We start from the raw sequence: 20,344 nt of genomic DNA on the forward strand, positions 1-20,344 counted from the left end.
TCAGCATCCCTCTCGCCTGGATATGCCATAGGGCCCTACGCAGTCTCATAACCACCAGAGTGACCCTTCTAAAGATCAGATCATGTCACTCCCTTGCCTAAAACCTTCCAGTGCCTTCCCACTGCTCTTGGAACAAAATCTCAACTCCTTAGTAATCTGGCCTATAAGACTCCAGAGCAGCTGGCCCTGCTGATCTCCCTGATTTCAACCTGAATCACTTTCTGCTTCAATCATGCTAAGGCTGGTCCCCGCCCGAGGGCATCTGCATCAGCTGTCCTCCTTCCTGGAATGACCTTTCCCTAGACCTTTACATGGCTGGCTCCTTCTTACCGTCAGATCTCAGCCCAAATGTCATCTCCCAGCCCTGACCCCGGATAGAGCAGTCCTCGCCTTTGCCGTGCATTCTCTAGCTCATCACTCTTTTTATTTTCTAAGCAACAAGATTTATTTGTCTTATCCTCCTTTATTGTCTGTCTCACCCCATTAGAATGGGGGCTGACAGTAGGCAAGGAGGTTGAGTTCTGATCTCTAGCACCTAGAATAGTACCTAGCACATAGTGGGCCCCAATAAATATTTTTTGAGCTAAATAAATAAATACTCGTGACTTCCATTGAGTCAGCCACTTGACTGGGAGGCAAATTCTGCAAGATCTCTCTGTCCCTTCCCTCCAGGATTCGAGACCTGGCTGTACTCGCTTCTCCCATACGGAGCCCTGCCCTCCTACAGATGCTCGACTTGAGAGCCTAGAGATTCAGCTGTGCTCTGATTCCCTCGAAGACCTAGGAGGGAATCCACTAAGAAACGGGGAACCTAGGTGAGACACAAAGAAGAACTTCCTCATGGTAAGAGCTGTTGGACGCTGAGAACAGGGCTGGTGTAGAATGGGGAGGGCAGTGAGGAGCGTGGGGGCACCTTTCACAACAAATTGACTGTGTTCTGCCGCGTCTTTAATCATTTCGAACCCTTCTCTTCAACTCCTGCCTCACAACCCAAATTGTGCTTTTCCACCCCAGACACAAAGAGAGCCCAGCCTTCACTCCTGGGACACCCGCCGGGGCTGCCCTCGGATCCCCATTCGCCGGCTATTGTCAGAGCCTCGCTGGACCTCCAGCTGTGGGGAGCATGAGGCTGGCCGCACCCCCTACAGCACCTCCTGTAAGCCTGTGTGCGCAGGAGATGGTACCTCACGCTACCATGTGTGCTGACAGGCTCAGAACTCGGGAGGAAGAGAAATCCATCAAAGGGGCCCCAGGAATGTGAGGCCCCTGGCCTCTCGGGCTTTTCCTCTGGGGGTTATCAAGAGACCTCCCCCTCATGTCTGTGCATGGTGGGTCCTTGTTTTAGATCCTGGCCTTGGTCCCCAGGGGACTTGCCACAATCTGATGGAGGAGGAGAAATCTCAGATCCCCTTCCTCCTGTTGGCCCCCTCCCTCTCACCCAGCCTCCCTCCGCTGGGCTTCCTCCTGCCCTCCCTCTCTCACCTGCCTCTCCACAATGACCTTCCTCCAAAGCAGGGTTTCTTTAAGATCTCCTCGGCTGGCAGACAACCTAACAAAGAGCCTCAATAAGGCCACAGGAGGCAGACGGCTCATCAAGATGTACCTCTCTGCTCTGCGTCCCGGCTGTCACCTCCGTGCTGCTTTGTCGTCCCAGACAGCAAAACAAAACAGCTGTGCATGCACACTCACATGCACACACACAGAGAAATGGTCCCTGTAGGGGGCCACGCTCCCAAGGGCTCAGAAACTCCAGCTTTTACTCCCCAGCTCTCATCTGTACGTTGTCCTTCCTCCTTCTCCACCTTGACACGCAGCCTGGACACCGTGTGTTTAACTGGACGCAGAGCTGCCAGGCTAGGAGGGCCGTCTTTCATTACAAAGGCCAGGGGACTGGTGGGTGCTTAGGGAACGGCTGGGTCACAGGGCGCCAGTGACGGAAGGGGCCCTGATCTCCATCATTCCACCTCCTCATCTACAGGACAGCAACCCAAGGCCGGGGCCGTTGAGTTAATTAACTAGCTGGCAGCTAGTTAATGAGCAACGGAGTCCAGAATCTGGGTGCCCTGATGCCTAGGCTTGGGCTCTTTCTGCCCTTCCCGTCCTCACTCAGCTGACAAGCAGGCACTGGGGTGTGGGGAGGCAGGGCCCTCTTCCGGGACAGCTTGCCGTATAGGAAAGGAGGGGAACCATACCACCGAGAGCTGCCATACACGTTCTGTGATAAGAACCACAAGAGTGGCCCCCAAAAGGGCCATAGATCAGAAAAGGAGACGGTCAAGTCCATGGCCTAGCCAGGGAAACTGCATAAAGGAGGGGGCTTTCTGGTTGAGTTTTAAGCAGGGGGACACTACCCATGGGTGAGGAGAGTGCTCCGGACTCAGGGAAGGGCCTGCTTTCCTGGAGCTGGGGAAGCAGAAGTGTGTTTAGGGGCAGCTGAGCACTGAGCTTGAAGGGTAGGATGCAAGTGGCATCTGTGTAGGGTGAGAGGCAGGGAGTTCCCGGGAGGTAAGATGCTCTCTCCTCCTGGGACAGCAGACCAAGCCCTCCGCTGCTGTGTCGCCCAGCAGAGCAGACAGAAAGGAGGGTGTAGGAGCATCCTGCCAGGGAAGTCCTGAGTCAAGGGGGTTTCTCAGTCCACACCCCGGGTCCTGACGATGAATCCCCTGAGGTAAGCAGACGAAATGGAAGAGGGACACTGGGGTACCCGTGACATACTGCCAACACGCCACGCCTTCTGTTTGTCAGGCAGGTTTTAAGAGATGCAAGGAAGGGTCATTTAGGGGTCAGTGCTCCAGGCCGGGGCTCCTCCTCTGCCTCAGTCCTGGCTTCCTTGTCTTCGGATCAGATACTGGCCAACTCTTGGAATATCAATTTCTCCAGCTACTTTGTCCTGACTCGTTAGTAAAGAGGCCTCTGAGCTCTTGAATACCAGTCTCTTCCCTTTGCATTCCACCCCCCCCCCCATATAGATAAGAGCAAGGAGCTCCAGAAGCCGAGCCTGGTGAGGTGGGGGTTCCTCCAGGGCTCCCCCCAGGGCACTACAGACAACCCGTCAACCAGCTCCAGCAGGCCCCCAGGTGCCCAGCCTGCGCAGCCTGGCATTTCGCTCCCCTAAATAGCCCTGGTCTGGGGTCACTGAGCCTCAGTGACCTCTGCGTGACCATGTGACAGTAGCTGTGTGTGGCTCAGGGCCCCTTTCTGGAGGACTGCCAGGCAGATGGGCCCCCTCTACACCCTTCCAATTACCCTCTTGGGAATAAATCCCTCTGACAAAGGGCAGGCTCAGTTTTCCCTCCTCCACAGGCAGGACAGGAGATGCTGCCCCATGTATCTCTGAAAGGAGACAGACCCAGCTTCCCAGGGGCCCTCTCTGCCCTCTGGGTCCTGCCCCTCTTTTCCCAAAGGGAAGGGGACACGCGGGAGAGAGACAGAGGAGGGGCCACAGCAGGGCAGGGGGAGCTGGGGGAGCTGGGGAAGGAAGACGGAGGTGCCTGTAACACGGCTTCCCTCCCTGGAGTTGGAGGCGATTAAGCCACAGGCGCCTTTTTCCACCGGAATGTGAGCATTTCAAGGGTGACGCTGCCCTCCAGGCCGGCCGCGAGCGCGCTGGTGTGTGTGCCTGTGTGCGCGCCTCCGCCTGCGTGCGCTACTGTCGCTGTCATCACAGATGTACCCCCAGCTGTCGCTCCACTGCTCCGTCTCTTTGCTCGCGCACACGCGCGCTCTCTCCTCCTTTCCCCTTTATCCCCTCTCCTATCTGTCTCCCTCTGTCCCTCCCTCTTTCCTTCTCAGTTTGTTATTGACCCAGCAGCCCCGTCCCCTGGCAGCGCGGCAGCGGCAGGCATTCCATCTCCCCGTGCTGTATGCTGCATGCCAGCTCCCTGCTCCCAGTGGACCGGGGGTCTCAGTGCCCACTGCACTCTGCTTGGCAGTGCTGTCTGGATTGCTCCAGGAATCCCAGGAGGGGCTCACTGGACGGTTCAGAGCTACTTGATTTAAGGAGCTTGCGGTCAGGGCGAAGAAAGGTGAGTGCTGTGCACTGGAGGGAAGGAATGAAGGGCTAGTGAGGGTGCGGGGGGCTGGGCATGGGGACCGGGGGCTCATCTTTGCTGGATCTCTTTGCCCTGCACAGAGAGCTGCTGTTGTCTCCTGTGTGGGGGCAACTGCTGGGGCTGGGGAGGCGCTCAGGACTGGACATCTGAGCAGCCCAAAGACACAGGACACAGGAAACTCTGACCTCACAGTGTTGGGGACATGAACTGGGATTCTGCTGGGGAGGGGGTAGCTAGGGAAGGAAGCGGAGAGGAGGACAGTGCCAGTGCCAGATGACAGGCCTGGGTGGCATAGAAACCAGTCCCTGCAGCATGGGAGAGCCAGCCAAGAGCCCTGTGCCGTCTGCGTGCCCGGCTCAGCACAGACAGCCTGAGGAACTTGGGTGCTGCGGGAAAGCGGGTGCTGGTGACAGGGCTGGTACAGAGGATGGCTTGGGATGGAGGTGGCAGGCTGCAGGACTGTGCTGTCTGAGGCATGGGAGTAGACCTTGGGGTCCCAGCTTCTTTACAGGATGCCCTCAGCGTGGGGTTGCTGGTCTTCAGGTGGCTGTCCTTGGACAAGTGTGCAGAGGAGCCTTCCCAGCTGGACATGGGTCCATGCAGCCTGGGGCGAAGCTCCCTGGTGGGGGCGTGGCTGGGAGCGGCGCAGAGAGAAGAGCCTTGCAGCTCTTCCTTGGCAAGCCTGAGGCCTGCTCCCAGCCCACTTGGGCTAGGGGTGGGGAGTGGGGGAACCAGGCTTGTGAGAACTCGCTCAGGGGGTCCCCCAGCTACACACTGGTCCTCTATCTATAAATGAGTCAGGAAGCCTTGGTAGGGGTTGTGGACTCAGGTTAAGGGGAGCAGGTGGGATGCAGCCAGGTCATGCCTACCTGGCTTCCTGACCTAGTGGGGCATGGACACCCCAAGCTGGAGCAGGACAGTTGCTCTTAGCAGCCCCGAGGCCCATTCTGACAATGCTGGAGAGAGGGCAGTGTGACCAGGAGCCCGACCTCCCAGCTCAGTTCCATTCGGCTGCTCTGTCTTCTCCCTAAGCTGAGCTGTCCTTGTTTCCAGGGGTGGTTGGTGGTGAGGCTGGCACCTGGCTGTCAGGATGTGTTGGGCATCGCCTTGGTGTAACTCAGATTGACACCCGGCAGCTTAGATAACTACATCAGCTGGGGGAGGGGAGGGGAGCTGAGCACGTGGAGATGGGCGGGGGAAGTCCAGCCTGGAGGGAAACCCACAGCAGCTTCCCACCCCACCTTCCCACTGGCACAGGCTCTGGCACTGCCAAAAAAGGGAGACCAGGAAAGCCAGCCCGGGGGTGGCAGGAGGAGGAGGGAGATTTCTTAAGCTACCGCTCTGGTTTCTTCAGGGTTTGGCTGGAAGCCGTGTCTGGGGCCCAGGATGAGCAAACCCTGTCTCCATTTCCCAGGCACCGAAGCTGAGGGGCCATGTCAGGGTCGCTTTGGGTGGAGTGGGCAGCTCAGGGAGGCAGCAGGGGTGGGGTTTTATGTAAGGGTTGGGTGTCTGAGCAGCTCCGGGGCCAGGAGGGGAGGAAGGAGTTCTGGCAGAGGCAGTTCCCCACCTCCTTTGCCCAGAACAGGCCTCCTCGCCCCCACCTGCCTGGGCCTCCACCCTGAGCTCAGATCCTCCGCCTCAGTGAGCAGGCTTAGCTCGTTCACATCGGAGGGAGAGCGGCTCCTGGGAGGAGTGACGCAGGGGGCTTCTCTGTGCCACTTCCCGGAGGGTCTCTTTGGGATTGGGAATATTTGACAAGGAAATGGGAGTGCAGGAGGCTGGGGGTGAGAATGGGGCATGCGTTTAAAAAAGAAGCAGGAGGGTTTGTCTGTTCCAAGTACAAATATAGAGGTTTGGAAAGCCGGCTTCCGTGCTGCCTGGGCAGTGTGTGTCATGGGGGGACGGGCAGGGAAGAGATGGAGAATGTTTCCTGGAAGGCCTGGATGGCCAGGCCGGTGGCAGCAGGGGGAGAGCCCAGCCTAGACAGCTATGCCAGTCCCCCACAGTCCCCACCACATGGAGCTCGGCTGGGCTGCCCCCTGTCCAGGTCCCTCTCCCCACTGCTGGGGGGTAGGACACTGTCCTTGCAGCCCCAAGAAGTGGCCCCAATCCTGGCGCTGCCTCTCTGCAGCCTGTGGCCTTTGCCTCTCTGCAGAGTGGAGAGGGTGCGGGGGAGCCTGGGGAGGCCCTTTTTGCTTCGAAGTCCTGTGAGTCTCTGATGCTGAGGGGTGCAGAGGCCTGGTCTTGAGTCAGGGACACTGGACTAAAGGGAGATACCAGGGCAGGGTGTGCACGGCAGGGCCAGCATTGTGTCCCAGGGGTCAGGCACCCCCAGGTCAAGGCACAATGGGCTTCAACTGGCTGTGAGGCTTGGACACATGAGTTGGGGCATGGACATGACAGAGAAGTGTCAGAGGAAGGGCATGGAATCAGGCCCGTGGTGGGTCTGTTGGAGGTTTCTAGCTGGAAACCGAGCGATCCAGCTTGGAGGGTGAGCCTCCATTTGTAGGAGGAACGGAAGGGGCAGAAGGGCTCCAGGCCACCCTGACCTGAGGGCTTGCAGGGAATGAGAGCCTGGCAGACTGCTCCTCGCCCTGGGGCTGAGGGAGGCTCTCCCCCAGGGGAGCAGCTCCCATCCCCTGGGTCTCTGTCGTGCCCACTCAGCTCAGCAGGAGCACACGGAGCCTTCTGCTCCTATCGCTGCCTCCTGTTCCATCACTACCTCCCACCCCCGGCTTCCCCGGAGCTCGCATCCCACCCTCCTCACCTTAGCACCCAGCTGCCACCAGAAGGGTTTCTAGAAAGCCCTTTTCACTCCCCTGATAAGATCTTGGCCTCCTGGGACCTTCTCGCACTGCATCTGTGATATTACTGGAAAGAGGGGTGCTTGGGAGGGGAGACCTGGCTTGTTTCTTCATCAGTAGGAGGGGGATAAGGACACCTGTCTTCTCAGATCCAGCGAGATAATGGCTGAGGAAATGCTGCATTAACTGTGAAGGGATGTGCAAAGGAAAGGTTGCATCTCTCTTTTTGACAGACCTAGAAGCCTACAAAGGCAGCTGAGTTAGTAGCTTTGTCTCCAGACCACTTGGGTCCAAAGCTGCATTCTTCCATGGCCTGACCTGAGGCAAGTTACTTAATTTCCTGTGCCTCAGTTTCCTCCATCTGCAAAATGGTGTTAATAATAATACTAACCTCAGAGAGAGGTTATGAAGACTGAGAACATGGCACAGGTGTTTGTGGCTGTGATAACTGTTTCTCCGCTTAGAGCCTCCTGAAGGTGGTGCTGCTGTCAGTGTCCTCACCCTCTGCCCAGGTCCTGCCATCCCAGGTGGTGCCTGCCTCCAGAGACTGACCAGCAGGGCCTCCTGCAGGTCCAGGGTCTGCGGGAGAGAAGTGATCTTGCCCAGTGCTTCTCAGATGTGAATGTGTTATATGAATTGCCTGGGGATCTTGTTAAAATGCAGATTCTGATTCAGTTCGCCTGGGCTGGGGCCCAGAGATTCCGCGTTTCTGAGAAGTTCCCAGATGAGGCCTGTGTTGCTGGTCCGTGGACCATAATTTGAGTAGCAAAGAGCTAGGGCACGGAGCCCTCTGTTTCTGGTTGTTGGGGGTGCTCCTCACCTGACTGCTGTTAGCCCCTCAGCCCCATCCTCCAATCCTGATTCTCTCAGCAGCCAGTGAAGGAGGCCCAGGGACCCTGTTGGGGCCCACCCCTTTTCTCCCTGTCCCTGTCCCTCGGCCTGGGACAAAAAGCCCCATGAAGACTGGGAGCAGGGCCAGCATCCAGAGCCATGAGGCTGTGGGACTTGGAGACAGGAGATCTTTCTGTCAGGAGCCCCCCAACACTTTTTTGTCCCCTATTCTCGACCCTGGGTGGGGACATCCCTCCCAGACGGTGTTAATTTATTCCAACAGCCAGCCAGTGCCTGCTGCTGCAGTTGCTCTCCCAGCTTCCTAATGTAGGTCACCCGCTCTCCTAATGAAGCTGGACGCTTCTGGGGGCATGAAGGGGGCTTCTGGTTGGAGGTGGGCTGGTGGGCAGAGGGCCAAGGAGCTAGGACGTGGTGGGCTCGAACCCCACATCCCCATAAGGGTGCCCAAGGAGGCAGGGTCAGGTCCCCAGGGAGCACAGGCTACATTCCCATGGGTGTGCAGGGCGTTGTTGTCATTGTATGCCTCCAGAGATACCAGGGCCAATAATGTCCTGCCACCAAGGCAAGATGATGCCTTTGGGTTTGCATCATGGCGACTTGCCTGATCTGTTTTGTTCAAGTGACATGGTTCAAGGCTGGGAAGGGGCATCAGGACCCACACTCAAGGCCATTTTCCCCACTGACTGGTGCTTGTGATCAACCCCTGGGATCACTACATAGGGGTGACACTGAGGCTGGGGAAGGTTGGTGGGGTGGAAAAGAGGAGCCTACTTGAAAGAGAGGAGGAGGCTCGGGTGGAAATAGGGCCTGGGCTTGGGGGCAAGGGATTCTCTGCCACCTGCCTCCCGATAGGAAGCTAGAAAGAAGAGGAGCGGAAGCCAGGATTCGGCCTCCAGGCCCAGGACGAGTCTGAGTATAGAAAAATGTCCTGGGTTAGGGACTGCTCTGTAGGGTTTTCTCCAGACCTTCCTTCTAGGCTGGAGTGTCCCCATGCATCTGTCTCCTGGGGGCATTGGGACCTGCCGGGCATGTCACTCTGCTGCCTGAGTGTTGGCATCTGAGGAGGAGTGCTGGAGGGCTGTCGGCAGGGCGTGCGTGTGCGCACACATGTGTGCGTGTGTGTGTAAGCACGTGCCTAGCTGCATGCTCTCTGTCGGGGTGTGTTTGCACCACGTGCTGTTTTGGGAGCTCCAAGCACGTGTCTGGGAGCCTGTTTGTGCACCTTGCTCTGTGCACACATAAATGTCTCCCCACAGGTGCCATTGCTGGGTGACAGTCACCAGGGAGTGGATGAGCAGCTGGCTCAGAAGACTGCAACCCCTTCCCTGACCTTCCGTGTGACCTTGGCAAGTTGGTCTTTGTCTCTGTGCCTTGGGTAGCTGCTGACCTGCCTAAATCTGTGTGAGTGCTGTGAGTTCTGACGTGAGGGCTCCTGCTGGAGTAAGAGACTGTTCTGAGAGTCTGGGCCGAAGGGATACAGGGAGGGTGAACACTGTCCTCTGTGGTAGAGGTCTGTGACGGCTGCGTGTGTGTGCATGCCCCACAATGAGCATCACGTGAAGGTGCCCAGGCCTGGCTCGGGCTCAGGAATGCTGCCGTGTGCTCAGGAACAGAGAAAAGACCCATGTGTGAGGTCAGCGGGACCAGGAGAGAGATGTTACATAGGCCTGCTGTAAGCTGCGGGCACTCCCACGGAGGAAGGAACTGAGGTTTCCTCCTGTCTTTCACGGCTGCCGTCCAGCCTGGGCAGTCACCTGCATTAGCTTCTAAGGCGGCGTGTACTAAATACAGCAAATGTCAACTCTCTCCCCTTAACTAGATTGATCCTCAGAAATTCCACCCTCTAAGTACTATGGTTCTCACTTTTATAGATAAGAAAACTGAGGCCCAGAGAGTTTACGTGGTTTGTTTAAGGTTGCACAGCTAGGGAGTGGTAAGACAGCATTTTGAACCCAGAGTCCTTCCCGACAGACTGGGCATCTGAGGCAGGAGCCTGCTGGGGCCTGGCCCTGGGTCACAGCTGGAGAGTGACCCTGATTGCTCTGAGGGTCTCCTCCACGCCTTGGCCCAGGGCCTCAGGCACCACCCAGAAGGCAGTGTGGGGACCAGGCTGCTCCCCATACCCCAAGTCTGTGCCCCCTTCTGCGGCTCTTTCTGCCAGTCCCTACGAGGCCTTCACAACCTGGAGCCATCCGGAGGAGAAGCAGGGAGAGGAAAGAGAAAGCCAAGAGCAACAGACAGCGCCCTCCCTCCTGAGCAGGCTGCCCTTGCCGGGAGCACAGTGGAAGGTCCCTGGGGGCTGCTGTGTTCTAACTGGGCTCTGTGCCCCTGCTGTAACCAAGGGTGGGGGGAGAGGGAGGCAACGAGAGACACCAAGAGCTGCAGCAGGACCCCAAATGCCTGAGGGAGCCCCACTTCACAGAGGCTGAGATTTCAGAGCTGAACACACTAGCTTTCCAGCAGCTCCTTCCACCTCCTCAGCTGTCTGCTCAGCTCTGCCACCAGCTCTTCAGGCTCCCAGACTTAAACAGGCCTGGGGTGGTGGGGGGTGCTGGGGGGAGAGGGCAACCAAGAATCACCCAGGGACGAATGTGGCAACCAAGGAAGGTCGGACTCTGGGAGCCAGCCTGGAGCAGGGGGCTGATGGCTACCGTGCCCTCTGGGAGCTGGAGGGGCTGCGCCATCGTCAGTTTCCCCCAACCCCCCATCCCATTCCCTGCCTTGTCCTGTGCCAGCTGCAGTGGAAGCCATGACACTCCCCTTTCCTACCCCTCCGGTGGGGTAGGGCTGCGACAGGAGAGGCTGTGGCTTCTGTCTAAGGGCCCTTGGCCATATCTGGAAGGAACTGGAACCAGAGGAGGGCCCGTGTCCACTTACGAGTCATTGGGTGGGGCAGGGCAGGTCCTCAAGACCCTAGAAAGGACGAGGCCCCCCTCTGAGCCCGCTAGAAGAGCAAGCTGCTCTCTGCACCCCCGGCCTGCTTGCAGCCCTCCTGCTCCGCACTCACCCTCTCCTCCGTGTCCCTGTCTCCTGCGTGGGCAGCTGCTGCAGCATGAACCCCTTGAGCTGATGAGTCTTATGAACCGGAGGGCCGAAGTCGGAGCCTTGCAACTCACCTCTCAGGAGAAGGTGGAGGGGAAGCAGGGAGCCACCCAGCAGCGAGAGCGGGGCCTGGGCCTCGCACCCCACTGGCCAGCGGACTCTGCGGAGGGCCTGGTCTCTGCCGCCTCGGGGGCCATGGTAAGAGCAGCAGTGGGACTGGGGGACAGTGTTGCTGTGGCCTCAGTGCTGATAGGAGACGCATCGTCAATTTCCCCTCCTGTGACGTGGGGGAAGCCCAGACACAGAGGAGCCATATCGCTCCAAAAACGTCTTAGAGATCAACACAACAGGGAGGCAACAAGAGGAGGTGGGGGGGGGGGGGGGGGGGGGGGGGGGGGCACGGGAGAGGCCGTGGCAGCAATTCCTGCATCCACAGCCCAGAGCTCAGCACTGTGCCCCAGGCCAGGGGCTCCTCTACACCACCCCAGGCCCCGCAGGAAGTTGAGGGTTTCCTGGCTTCTCTGTCGCCTCATTCCTCTTCTCCCCCCACACCCAGGGAATCATAGCTGAGAACAGAAGAGGAAATGCTGAGGAGTGTAAAGAGACACCAGGGCCCTCTCCCTAACCCCTGGGCTGGAACAGGGCCTCGAATGCCTGCTTCCGCTCAGCGCGCATGCTGTCTCTCTCCCTCGCTCTCTCTCAGGACTGACAGGTAGCACATACCAAGGGGCTCCTCTCTCCCGAGAGGTGCAGGCCGTGAGAGCCGTGGCATTCACCATGCTGGCCCCGGGCAGTGGCCCCGAGCAGAAGACCAGGCTGGCCGTGCAGTGGAGGCACATCTCCTGTGAGTACAGCGGATGGGGGTCAGGGCGGTGGGGAGGGCACAGCGTGAGCGAAGCCTCCGGGTCTGCGGGAAGGCCTAAGACAGAGCTGCCCGGGATGCCTAAGGCCTGGTTCTGGGAAACCAGGGCTTACCCGCTATAGTCCTGCCCACGGGACTGGCACCTGTGGCAGCTGCTGAGAGCTTTAGTGGTTAGATTGGGAGCTGGAGGCCATGGCAGGCGGTTGTGTCTCCCTAGGTAGGGCTGTTCTTGTCCCTAGGAGGTTTGCCCCCACCCCCAGCAGTCCCAGCTCCTGCAAGCCCTGTTGCTCAAAATCCCCTCTTGTCTCACCTCGACCTTCGGCAAGGTGAACCTGAGACCTCCTTATGCACAGTCTTCCCAAATCTGAAATGGAGGGAACTGGTGTGCCCTTGGGATGCGGTGCTGGAAGAGACCTTAGGGATTCGGTCCAACTCCTTCTTCTGCATATGGGGAAACTGAGCCCTCTGTTTCCTGTAAGGAAACCTATAAGTTGCTAGGGTGAAAGAAGCCCTGAGAATTTTCTTTATATGAGATAAAGGGATGAGGTCAGTAAGGACTGGTTTGCCCAAGGCTACACGGTAAGAGTAAGAAATGGTCCAGAGGGACATGATTCTGCCTGACTTCTCCCTGCCACAGTCAGCTCTGTGAGACAGCTGCCCCACAACATAAGCAGCCTGAATTATTCACCACATGAGAGTGGCTGATCCCAGAGCAACTCAGATCCCCTTTCAACCTCATTCTAGAATCACTCAACACCTCGCAATACAGGATGATGTTTTCTTGTCACTAGAGCTTTGATGCCACCCTGAATTTCTCAGGGGTGGGGGCACTGGCTTCCAGCTATGTTGTCCCTTTTGCAGGAAGCTGGATGGGTTGAATTTTCTTCCAGGCAAAGTGAAGTCTGAAGAATGTTGATTTTTAAGTGGCGTGGCGGGGGTAGTGGGGCAGGCTGACCTGGCAACAGACGGGCTCAGAGGGTGAGAGAGTGAGGGACAGCAGCGGCCACCCCACGTGGTCAGGAATGGCCTCCAATTGGCTTCCATGGCCATGCCTGTGCTCATTTCCCCTTGAGAACAAAGAGGCCCAGGTGTCAGCCTTGCAGTGTGTCTCAGCTGTCATCGATCCTCCAGACAGAGGAGGGGTACAGTGCCATCCTGTCCCTTCAGGCTCTGTCCTTTGGGACACCAGACAACCAGACACCGATCAGACAGAGACTCAAGACTATCCCATCCGGGCACCAGGTGGGAGTGGCTGCTGCCTCTCCGGGTGGGGCCAACGGGGCCATGAGCTGGGTCTGAACTTCCCCAATACTCCTCCAGCTGGGTCTTTCCTCTGGGCTTGGGGGCGTTGAACTATTTTGAGCTCATCCCTTTTCCCTTTCACAGTGAGCAGACTTCTCTGATACTCAGCAGGACAGTAAAGGGGGGTTTTGAGGTCACTCTGAGAAAGGGCCCCTGGACAATGAAATGAGCTGCTCTGTCATGATTGTTCTGAGGGCTGCTACCCCCAGCCCCTCCACAGGCTGGGCCCTGTGCTTGCTACTTAGAGGGGTCCTGGGCAGAGGGTCCTGGAAAGGAATGCTGTTAACGGATCCATCCTGCAGCCACGCCTAGCAACAGGAGCCCCGGCTAAGGGCATGGATGGCTTTAGAATTAGAACAAATATGGAACTTGTCTTGGGCCCCGTGATTTGCAGTGGCTCGTGCCCAGGTATTCTCCAACATGGAAGTGGAATTGTGCATCTTATCCTCATCATTTCCACAGTGGTCTCTGGAGGGGGACCCCAAGGGGGCCTGGGCTCCCAGTCCTCACACTAAGTTACTGGCCCCATCTTGGAGATCTGACGTGAGGTTCATACAGCTCTGACAGTGCTCAGGAGGTCACAGGAGGCAGGGGTAGGTGTGCCTCTCTGTGCTCTCCCCCCGTCATGCATGGCACGTCTCAGCCTGATGCAGCTCCAGGCCGAGGGTCGGGGTGAGAGGGGAAGGAAGCAGCAGCATGGCCATTTTCTTTTGGAAAGAGACTTTCTCCTGGCAGTGACACTGGGAGAGGAACACGGGAGCAGGTTTCTCTGACATCCTTACATCCTTTATTTTGTTAACACATCTGGTGTCAGTGGGGCCCAAGCTCCCATAGGAGATGAACTGTGGGAGGCCCCACGAGCTGAGGCATCTTTGTGGACCAGCACTGCTTGTCCTCTGGACTCAGGCCTGCCATTCTGTAGGATCATACTCCACTAAAGTGATTTCTTTGTCAGAGGTGCTGAGAGGCAAGGAGCCCTGCTGACCGTGTGTGATGTCAATATAGAAGCGTTTCAGGTTAATTATCTTCTTATGTGGTCAGTAAATGTTTGTGCATTGATTGTGGCTTGAGCCAAAGGAGATAAAGCCAAGAGGCCATTATGGCATGAACTAGAAAGGTGGGGATAGAAGCGGGAGGTGGTTACCCTCAGCCTGTTGCTTTCTTTCCACCTGTCTGCCCTCCTACCCCCATCCCTCCAGGGATCACCTGCTGGGTCACCCTGTATGCTGTGGAGGCCCTCCCTGCCTGCCCTTTCTCCTGTAAATGTGACAGCCGCAGCCTGGAGGTAGATTGTAGTGGGCTAGGCCTCACCATGGTGCCCCCGGACTTGCCTGCTGCCACCCGAACCCTCTTGCTCTTGAACAACAAGCTGAGTGTCCTGCCAAGCTGGGCGTTCGCTAATCTATCCAGCCTGCAGCGGCTGGACCTATCCAACAACTTCCTGGACCAGCTGCCCAGCTCCATTTTCGGGGACCTGACAAATCTGACGGAGCTGCAGCTGCGCAATAACAGCATCAGGACCCTGGACAGGGACCTGCTGCAGCACTGCCCCCGGCTCCGCCACCTGGACCTGTCCATCAACGGCCTGGCCCAGCTGCCCCCTGGCCTCTTCGATGGGCTCCCGGCGCTGCGCTCCTTATCACTTCGCTCCAACCGCCTGCAGAACCTGGACCGGCTGACATTTGAACCCCTAGTGAGCCTGCAGCTGCTGCAGGTTGGGGACAACCCCTGGGAGTGTGACTGTAGCCTGCGTGATTTCAAGCACTGGATGGAGTGGTTCTCCTACCGAGGTGAGCACAGTCAGCCCTGCTTGGGTGTGAGGAATTGGGAGGACCATCTGGGCCCAACACATTTCCTAGAGGCTGGGCTCTGACTCCGGGCTGAGCTCGGGGGGAGAAGGCGGGCCCTACCTCTCCACCAGCTGGGCTGGAAGAATCCTGGCCTCGCCTCCAAACGATGGGGGTGGGGGGTGGGTAGGGGCGGCTCTCTCTCCTCCCCACTGCTCTCCTTTTGCCTCTTTGCGCCCTCCCTGCTCTCCGCCTCCTTTCTCGGCAGTTTTTCTCTCATACTGACTCACAGTAACTTCATCTCGCTTTTGTAGGTTTCATGAGGGAACTTAGAGACATGGTATCATTTTTCTTTCCTTCCCACCAGGTATGCCTCTGGGCTGCCCTGGCACGGTAGAAGGAAGAAGAAACCCGCCCTTGCTCTTCGGAATCATACAGCGATCTTTTAAATATCCACTGTTTCAGGAGGGTAGAACAGAGTTTAAATCTACAGATAAAACAAAATTTTCATTTTGATGATGATCTCAATTCCCTCTTCCCAGAAGTTTTGTTAGCAAAGCTTTTCATAAGCAGTCAAATAGCTTTGGTTTTACTCTCTGTCCCTTTCCCCTTTCATTAACCTGGGGGAAGTTCTACAATGACCTATGACGGGATTAAATGAAATGGATGGAAAAGGAGGAAAACGAAGTAAGCATAGTGGTTAAAAGGGCCAGATCTGGGTTTGACTCGTGGCTCTGCCAGTTACTAGCTGTGTGATCTTGAGAAAGTTGATTAGCCTCTCTGTGGCAGTGCCCTCATCTGTAAAATAGGGAGAACACTAATATCTACCTCATAGAATCATTATGAAGAGTAAATAGATCATACATGTAGAGTGTCTTGAGAAGTACTCAGCGTAAAGTAAGTCCTCAAACTTCTTCATTTATTTGTTCCTTTGCTAGTGGTAGTCATAATATTAAATGGACGTAATAAGACACAATTTGGTAGACGCTCAATGACTATTTGCTGAATGAATGAATCAGTGGGAACAGAATGCTAATGCTTTTCATCAGTCTTGCTCCTTTTGTTTCATATCCGGCCACAATCTCAATTATCTGGATGACATTCTCATGTGTTAGTTAATTAAAAATATTTTACAAACTATAAAGTGCCACAAAACAGTCACTATGATAATTTCTCCCAGTTTTTGAGTGGGGAAATACTAATACTTGTATAGTCTCCAGTTTACAAATATCTCTTCATGTACGTTATCTATTTTAACGCTTACAGCAGCTAACTGAGATAGTCCTTCTTATTTTACAGCCAAGAAAAGCAAGACTCATACACAATTAAATAAGTTAAATAATCTGCACAAGATGACACAGCCAGGATTCCGCCTCAGGTCTCTGGAGCAGGAAGATGGGGTTGCCCCATCTCAGCACCAGCTCCTGCCTCCACGAAGCGGCCCTGGACGCTCTGACTGGACGTTAGGTCACCTAGGCGGTCAGGGCACAGGGGCCTAGAGGCCAAGCATCTTCAGACCAGACCAACGTGTTGTCCCTGAGGACTGTCCTTGCCCTTTTACACACTTATCAGGAACTAAATTCTCAGCACAAAAGGGCATAGAATGGAAATGTATATTTTCAGAACTTTCCAATAGTAGAGTTGTTTTCAACCTTGCACTCCTTCAAAAAGAAAAAAATCCTGGGATGTTTTCATCAGCATCTCAGGAAAAGAGTGATGTCTATTGTATGAGGAGACTTGCGGCAGCTGGGCCAGGAGGGGGAACTGGCAGAGACGGAGCGGCAGGAGCTGAGTGCACCCAGCAGGGGTCTATTGCCCGCATCTCGATTTCACTGGAAGCGGACACAGGGCCAGTATCCGACTGTGACCCTCTAGGGGACGTCTAGGCAGCCTATTCTCCGTAGCACCCCCCCGTGTTCTGCATCTACTTCCCCCCACGGTCGAGTCCACCTTCACCATGGCCGTGGTGAGCCTGTGCACCTTGCTGCCCACACCCCTCATCAGCACTGGCCCCCTCTCCTTTGCCCTCACGAGTCTTTAGGATTCCCTCCCAAGATGCCTCTATACTCAGAGATGCTGTGGTTGGGGTGCCGATGGGGCCACTGGATTGCTCTTAGAGAGGAAAAGAAAAACATTCTCGCCCAACCTCTTTCCTCCCTATTCCCAGGAGGTACTCTTAGGCAATCAAAAGGTCCTGCGTGGAGGAGTGGGGGCTGTGCAACAGATGTGACTTGTGTTCTTTTTGTGAGACGGAAGAACCCCGGAGGCGTGAGATGCTGTGCTGAGAATGGTGCCCCGGGTTCACAGAGAGGGGGAGCAGGCAGACCGAGGGTCAAGGAGCGGGGCAGAGCCGTAGTCTGAGCAGGGCTCTTGGCTCTCTCTCTGCGCTGACAGCTCCTTCCCGAGCCTCCACCTATCAGCACTGTCTCCCTCGTGTGGCTCAGTTTGACTCTGGAGAGAGCAGGCTTGACTGAAATGGTTGTGTACTTCTCTATAAAATGGCAATAATGACAATATCCATCTTATATGGCTTCTGCATGGATTAGGTGACGTGAGATATGCGCCTCACCTACCGGGGTACTTGGCTCAATAAATGCTAGTCTCCCTCCTCCCTTCCTCTCCCATCCACGTGATTCCAGGACTGTCTGCATTGCTGATAGAAACTAGACCTTCTGGGCCTTCTGTTTCAGAGACCTGGGGGTGGGGAGAGGGAGTCCAGGTTCTGGATGTGTGGTCAGCCCCTCCTTTTTTTCTCCCCTGGATACAGGGGGGCGCCTGGACCAGCTTGCCTGCACCCTACCCAAGGAGCTAAGGGGGAAGGACATGCGGGTCGTCCCCATGGAGATGTTCAACTACTGCTCCCAGTTGGAGGATGAGAATAGCTCAGCTGGGCTGGATATCCCTGGGCCACCCTGCACCAAGGCTAGCCCAGAACCTGCTAAGCCCAAGCCAGGGGCCGAGCCCGAGCCCGAGCCCAGCACAGCCTGCCCCCAGAAGCAGAGGTACCGGCCAGTGAGCGTGCGGCGGGCCATCGGCACGGTAATCATCGCAGGGGTCGTCTGCGGCATCGTCTGCATCATGATGGTGGTGGCTGCTGCCTATGGCTGCATCTACGCCTCTCTCATGGCCAAGTACCACCGGGAGCTCAAAAAGCGCCAGCCCCTGATGGGGGACCCAGAGGGAGAGCACGAAGACCAGAAGCAGATCTCTTCTGTGGCGTGAGAGCCCAGCCCCACCTGGCGCAGGTAGGAAGAGTGGGGAGAACACGACAGGGATCGCTTCCATTAGGGCTGGCCTGCCCCCTTCGCAGCCCCCACTTCCACCTTCCTCCCCAGCTCTGCAGCACACAAGCCACACAGTGTGGCTTACTCCATGGACTTCCAAGTCCCTGCAGAAGCCACACTGTGCTGAAGGTTCCCGCTGATGCTCGTCTCGGGGCCACCAAATCTTTGGCACACCTGGGGGATCTCCCTAAGCTCCTGGCCATAGGGCAGAAAGGATGTGTGTGCAAGCAGGGGCTTCTGCACTGAGCATTCCCCTGTTGCCTTCCTGCCCTGAGCGTAGTCCAGCTGGGGGACTCTCCCTGCCTCTTGCTCAACCCCACCTCGTCTGCATTTAGAGGGTGGGGAGGGAGTGATATGGCGGCCAGGGTCGATTTTGGTGACTCTCTTCTGAGCCAGGAAGATATTCTTAACCGCCCTTCAGTGTGACAGTTGTGTCCAGCTTTCACCTGCTGGTAGTAATGTGCAATCACACCAGCCAAGGTGTCCGGACCCAGCACTTAGAAACACAGCGCTGTGATTAGCACATACTGCCTGGGCTGAAGCCATTCTGTCCCGATATCTGCTACAGATCACACTGCTCCTGGAGTCACTAATCCACTCTCACAGACTCACAGCATCACCAGTGCAGTCACATTGATTGAAAATAATCACACCTCCCCCTGACACAGAGTCACATGGAGATAAGGGCATGGGAGCTGAGGAGCAGGGACGTGTGTCCCCTTGGATCACTAGCCCTCAGACCGCAGAGCCTTTCGCTGTGTACTGCAATCTTCTCAAGTCAACGGGAAGAAACCCAAACCCACAGCATAAAGGTTCCTTGGAGGTGCTCCGCAGTGCTGCTGCGGGATGCGCCTGCCCGTCACCATGGTAACCCTCTCACTCCTCCCCTGCTGGGTTTTCCAGGGACGCAGCCCGAGGCCTTGAAGCTGCAGCATGGGCGGATGGCAGCCTCCTGAGAACCCAGCCACCTACCACTGGGCGTTTCTTCCATGCTGCCTGAGGACATCGTCACTGCCAAGCCCCGTGGGGACAACCACCAGTTTCACTCCTATAACCTGCAACCCAAGAACCGTTGCTCTGTACCTCTCACCCCTCCATCTTCAGCATTTCCGGGCCTGTGACCCCGGGGCGGGGACTGGGTCATGCTCTGTGGTTGGTGGCATCTTGGGAATGCAGGTGGCCCTCACTGAAGCTCACTGCCTGCCAACATATCCCCAACAGACCCTGGGAACAGGGAAAGGATGCCGCATTCTGCTCCGAGCCTTCAGTAATGGGGGGCCCTTTCCCAAGGTTTTGTCTGCTCAGTCTGGCTTCCCAGGTTTTCTAATTGCACCTGGACTAGGGGCCAAACCAGACAGGGCCAGAGGTCCTGTCTGCTCTTTCCCTGTAACCTACACCAAAGGGACGGAGAGACCTGCGTGCAGGGCTGCACAAGGCGGCGGCTGAGAAGAGGGCTGAGCAAGCCTTCGGGGTCCCTAGTCTCCTTCTCTAGGGCTGCCCTCCTCGTGAGTCTGATCTCGGGTGACACGAAGTCTTCCTCCGCTGGACACGGGTTTTCCCGTGGCTTACAGAGGGTCAGGAGGCATCAGGCTGGTTTCTGGCTCTAAGTCAGGGGGCACAGGGGGCTTAGGAAGAGGCCACCAGAACACTGAGGCCAAGAGTCTGAGGGAAGGACAGAGCAGGACAGGGCAGGCCCAGCTCGCCTCGCAGCCCTCGACCCTTCCACCTCACAGAGGAGCACGTGGCTGAGGGCGTGAGGCGGGAGGGGGCAGACAGAGGGAGCCCCGGCACAGGCTGCTGAACCTGCCTCCCGAGGCGGGGCACAGTCTGCCTCTGTCGGCTTGCCGGCTGATACCAGACCCAGGGATTTCTTAAAGGGAATGGGGACGGGGTGGGTGTTGTCAATGGTGGTGTCTTCAGCCTGAGACAGAAGATTTTTAAAGGCAAAATTATATTTCTGGTTTGTTGTTTCAGAAGACCAATAAAGACTGTATTTTCCTATGTACTTCCTAGTTTCCTTGGGCGGGGAGGGGATGTGGGTGCTGGGAGAGTGGCTTCCTGCCACCTCGCCTCCCCAGTCAGCTGCTCGAAGTGCTGCCAGATGTCACCCCAATGCCCAGAGCTCCATAAGACAGACAAAGGACCTCCCTCCCGACACTTGCCGTGGGGCACCGCCGGGAGAGAAGAGGAGGGCCGAGTTCTGGATTCGCACGGTTCTGCAGCTGCAGCAGGCTCACCCACCTGCTGGCCTGACAGCACGGATACGCGAGCTTCAGGCTGGTGTCACGGGGAGCAGTGGGGCTCGTGGGGTGAAGAAGGGGAGCTGGAGCCCATCACTGCTCCAGGCCTTGGGCGCTCG

The 20,344-nt window shown here is 56.8% G+C and overlaps 2 protein-coding genes across 3 annotated transcripts in view; one reads left to right on the forward strand and one right to left on the reverse strand.

Annotated features, from left to right (window-relative positions):
* Positions 1-19,944, forward strand: part of LRTM2 (leucine rich repeats and transmembrane domains 2) — a 41,716-nt gene extending 21,772 nt beyond the window's left edge. Inside the window, exons 6-13 of one of the 2 annotated variants that reach the window (XM_046642090.1) lie at positions 673-815; positions 1,015-4,025; positions 8,965-9,109; positions 10,751-10,948; positions 11,454-11,594; positions 14,114-14,704; positions 17,469-17,946; positions 18,889-19,944. In XM_046642090.1, coding sequence (XP_046498046.1) covers positions 11,528-11,594; positions 14,114-14,704; positions 17,469-17,923 — 1,113 coding nt within the window. In that variant the 5' untranslated portion in view covers positions 673-815; positions 1,015-4,025; positions 8,965-9,109; positions 10,751-10,948; positions 11,454-11,527 and the 3' untranslated portion in view covers positions 17,924-17,946; positions 18,889-19,944. Of the gene's footprint in view, positions 1-672; positions 816-1,014; positions 4,026-8,964; positions 9,110-10,750; positions 10,949-11,453; positions 11,595-14,113; positions 14,705-17,468; positions 17,947-18,888 lie in introns of those variants that run through there. The other variant, XM_046642098.1, reaches the window with a different exon arrangement.
* CACNA2D4 (calcium voltage-gated channel auxiliary subunit alpha2delta 4) overlaps positions 1-20,344 on the reverse strand; it is a 105,239-nt gene that overhangs the window by 18,860 nt on the left and 66,035 nt on the right. The gene's annotated exons all lie outside the window — the stretch shown is intronic.

Source organism: Equus quagga, chromosome 1, assembly GCF_021613505.1.
Source record: "Equus quagga isolate Etosha38 chromosome 1, UCLA_HA_Equagga_1.0, whole genome shotgun sequence".
NCBI classification, from domain to species: domain Eukaryota; kingdom Metazoa; phylum Chordata; class Mammalia; order Perissodactyla; family Equidae; genus Equus; species Equus quagga.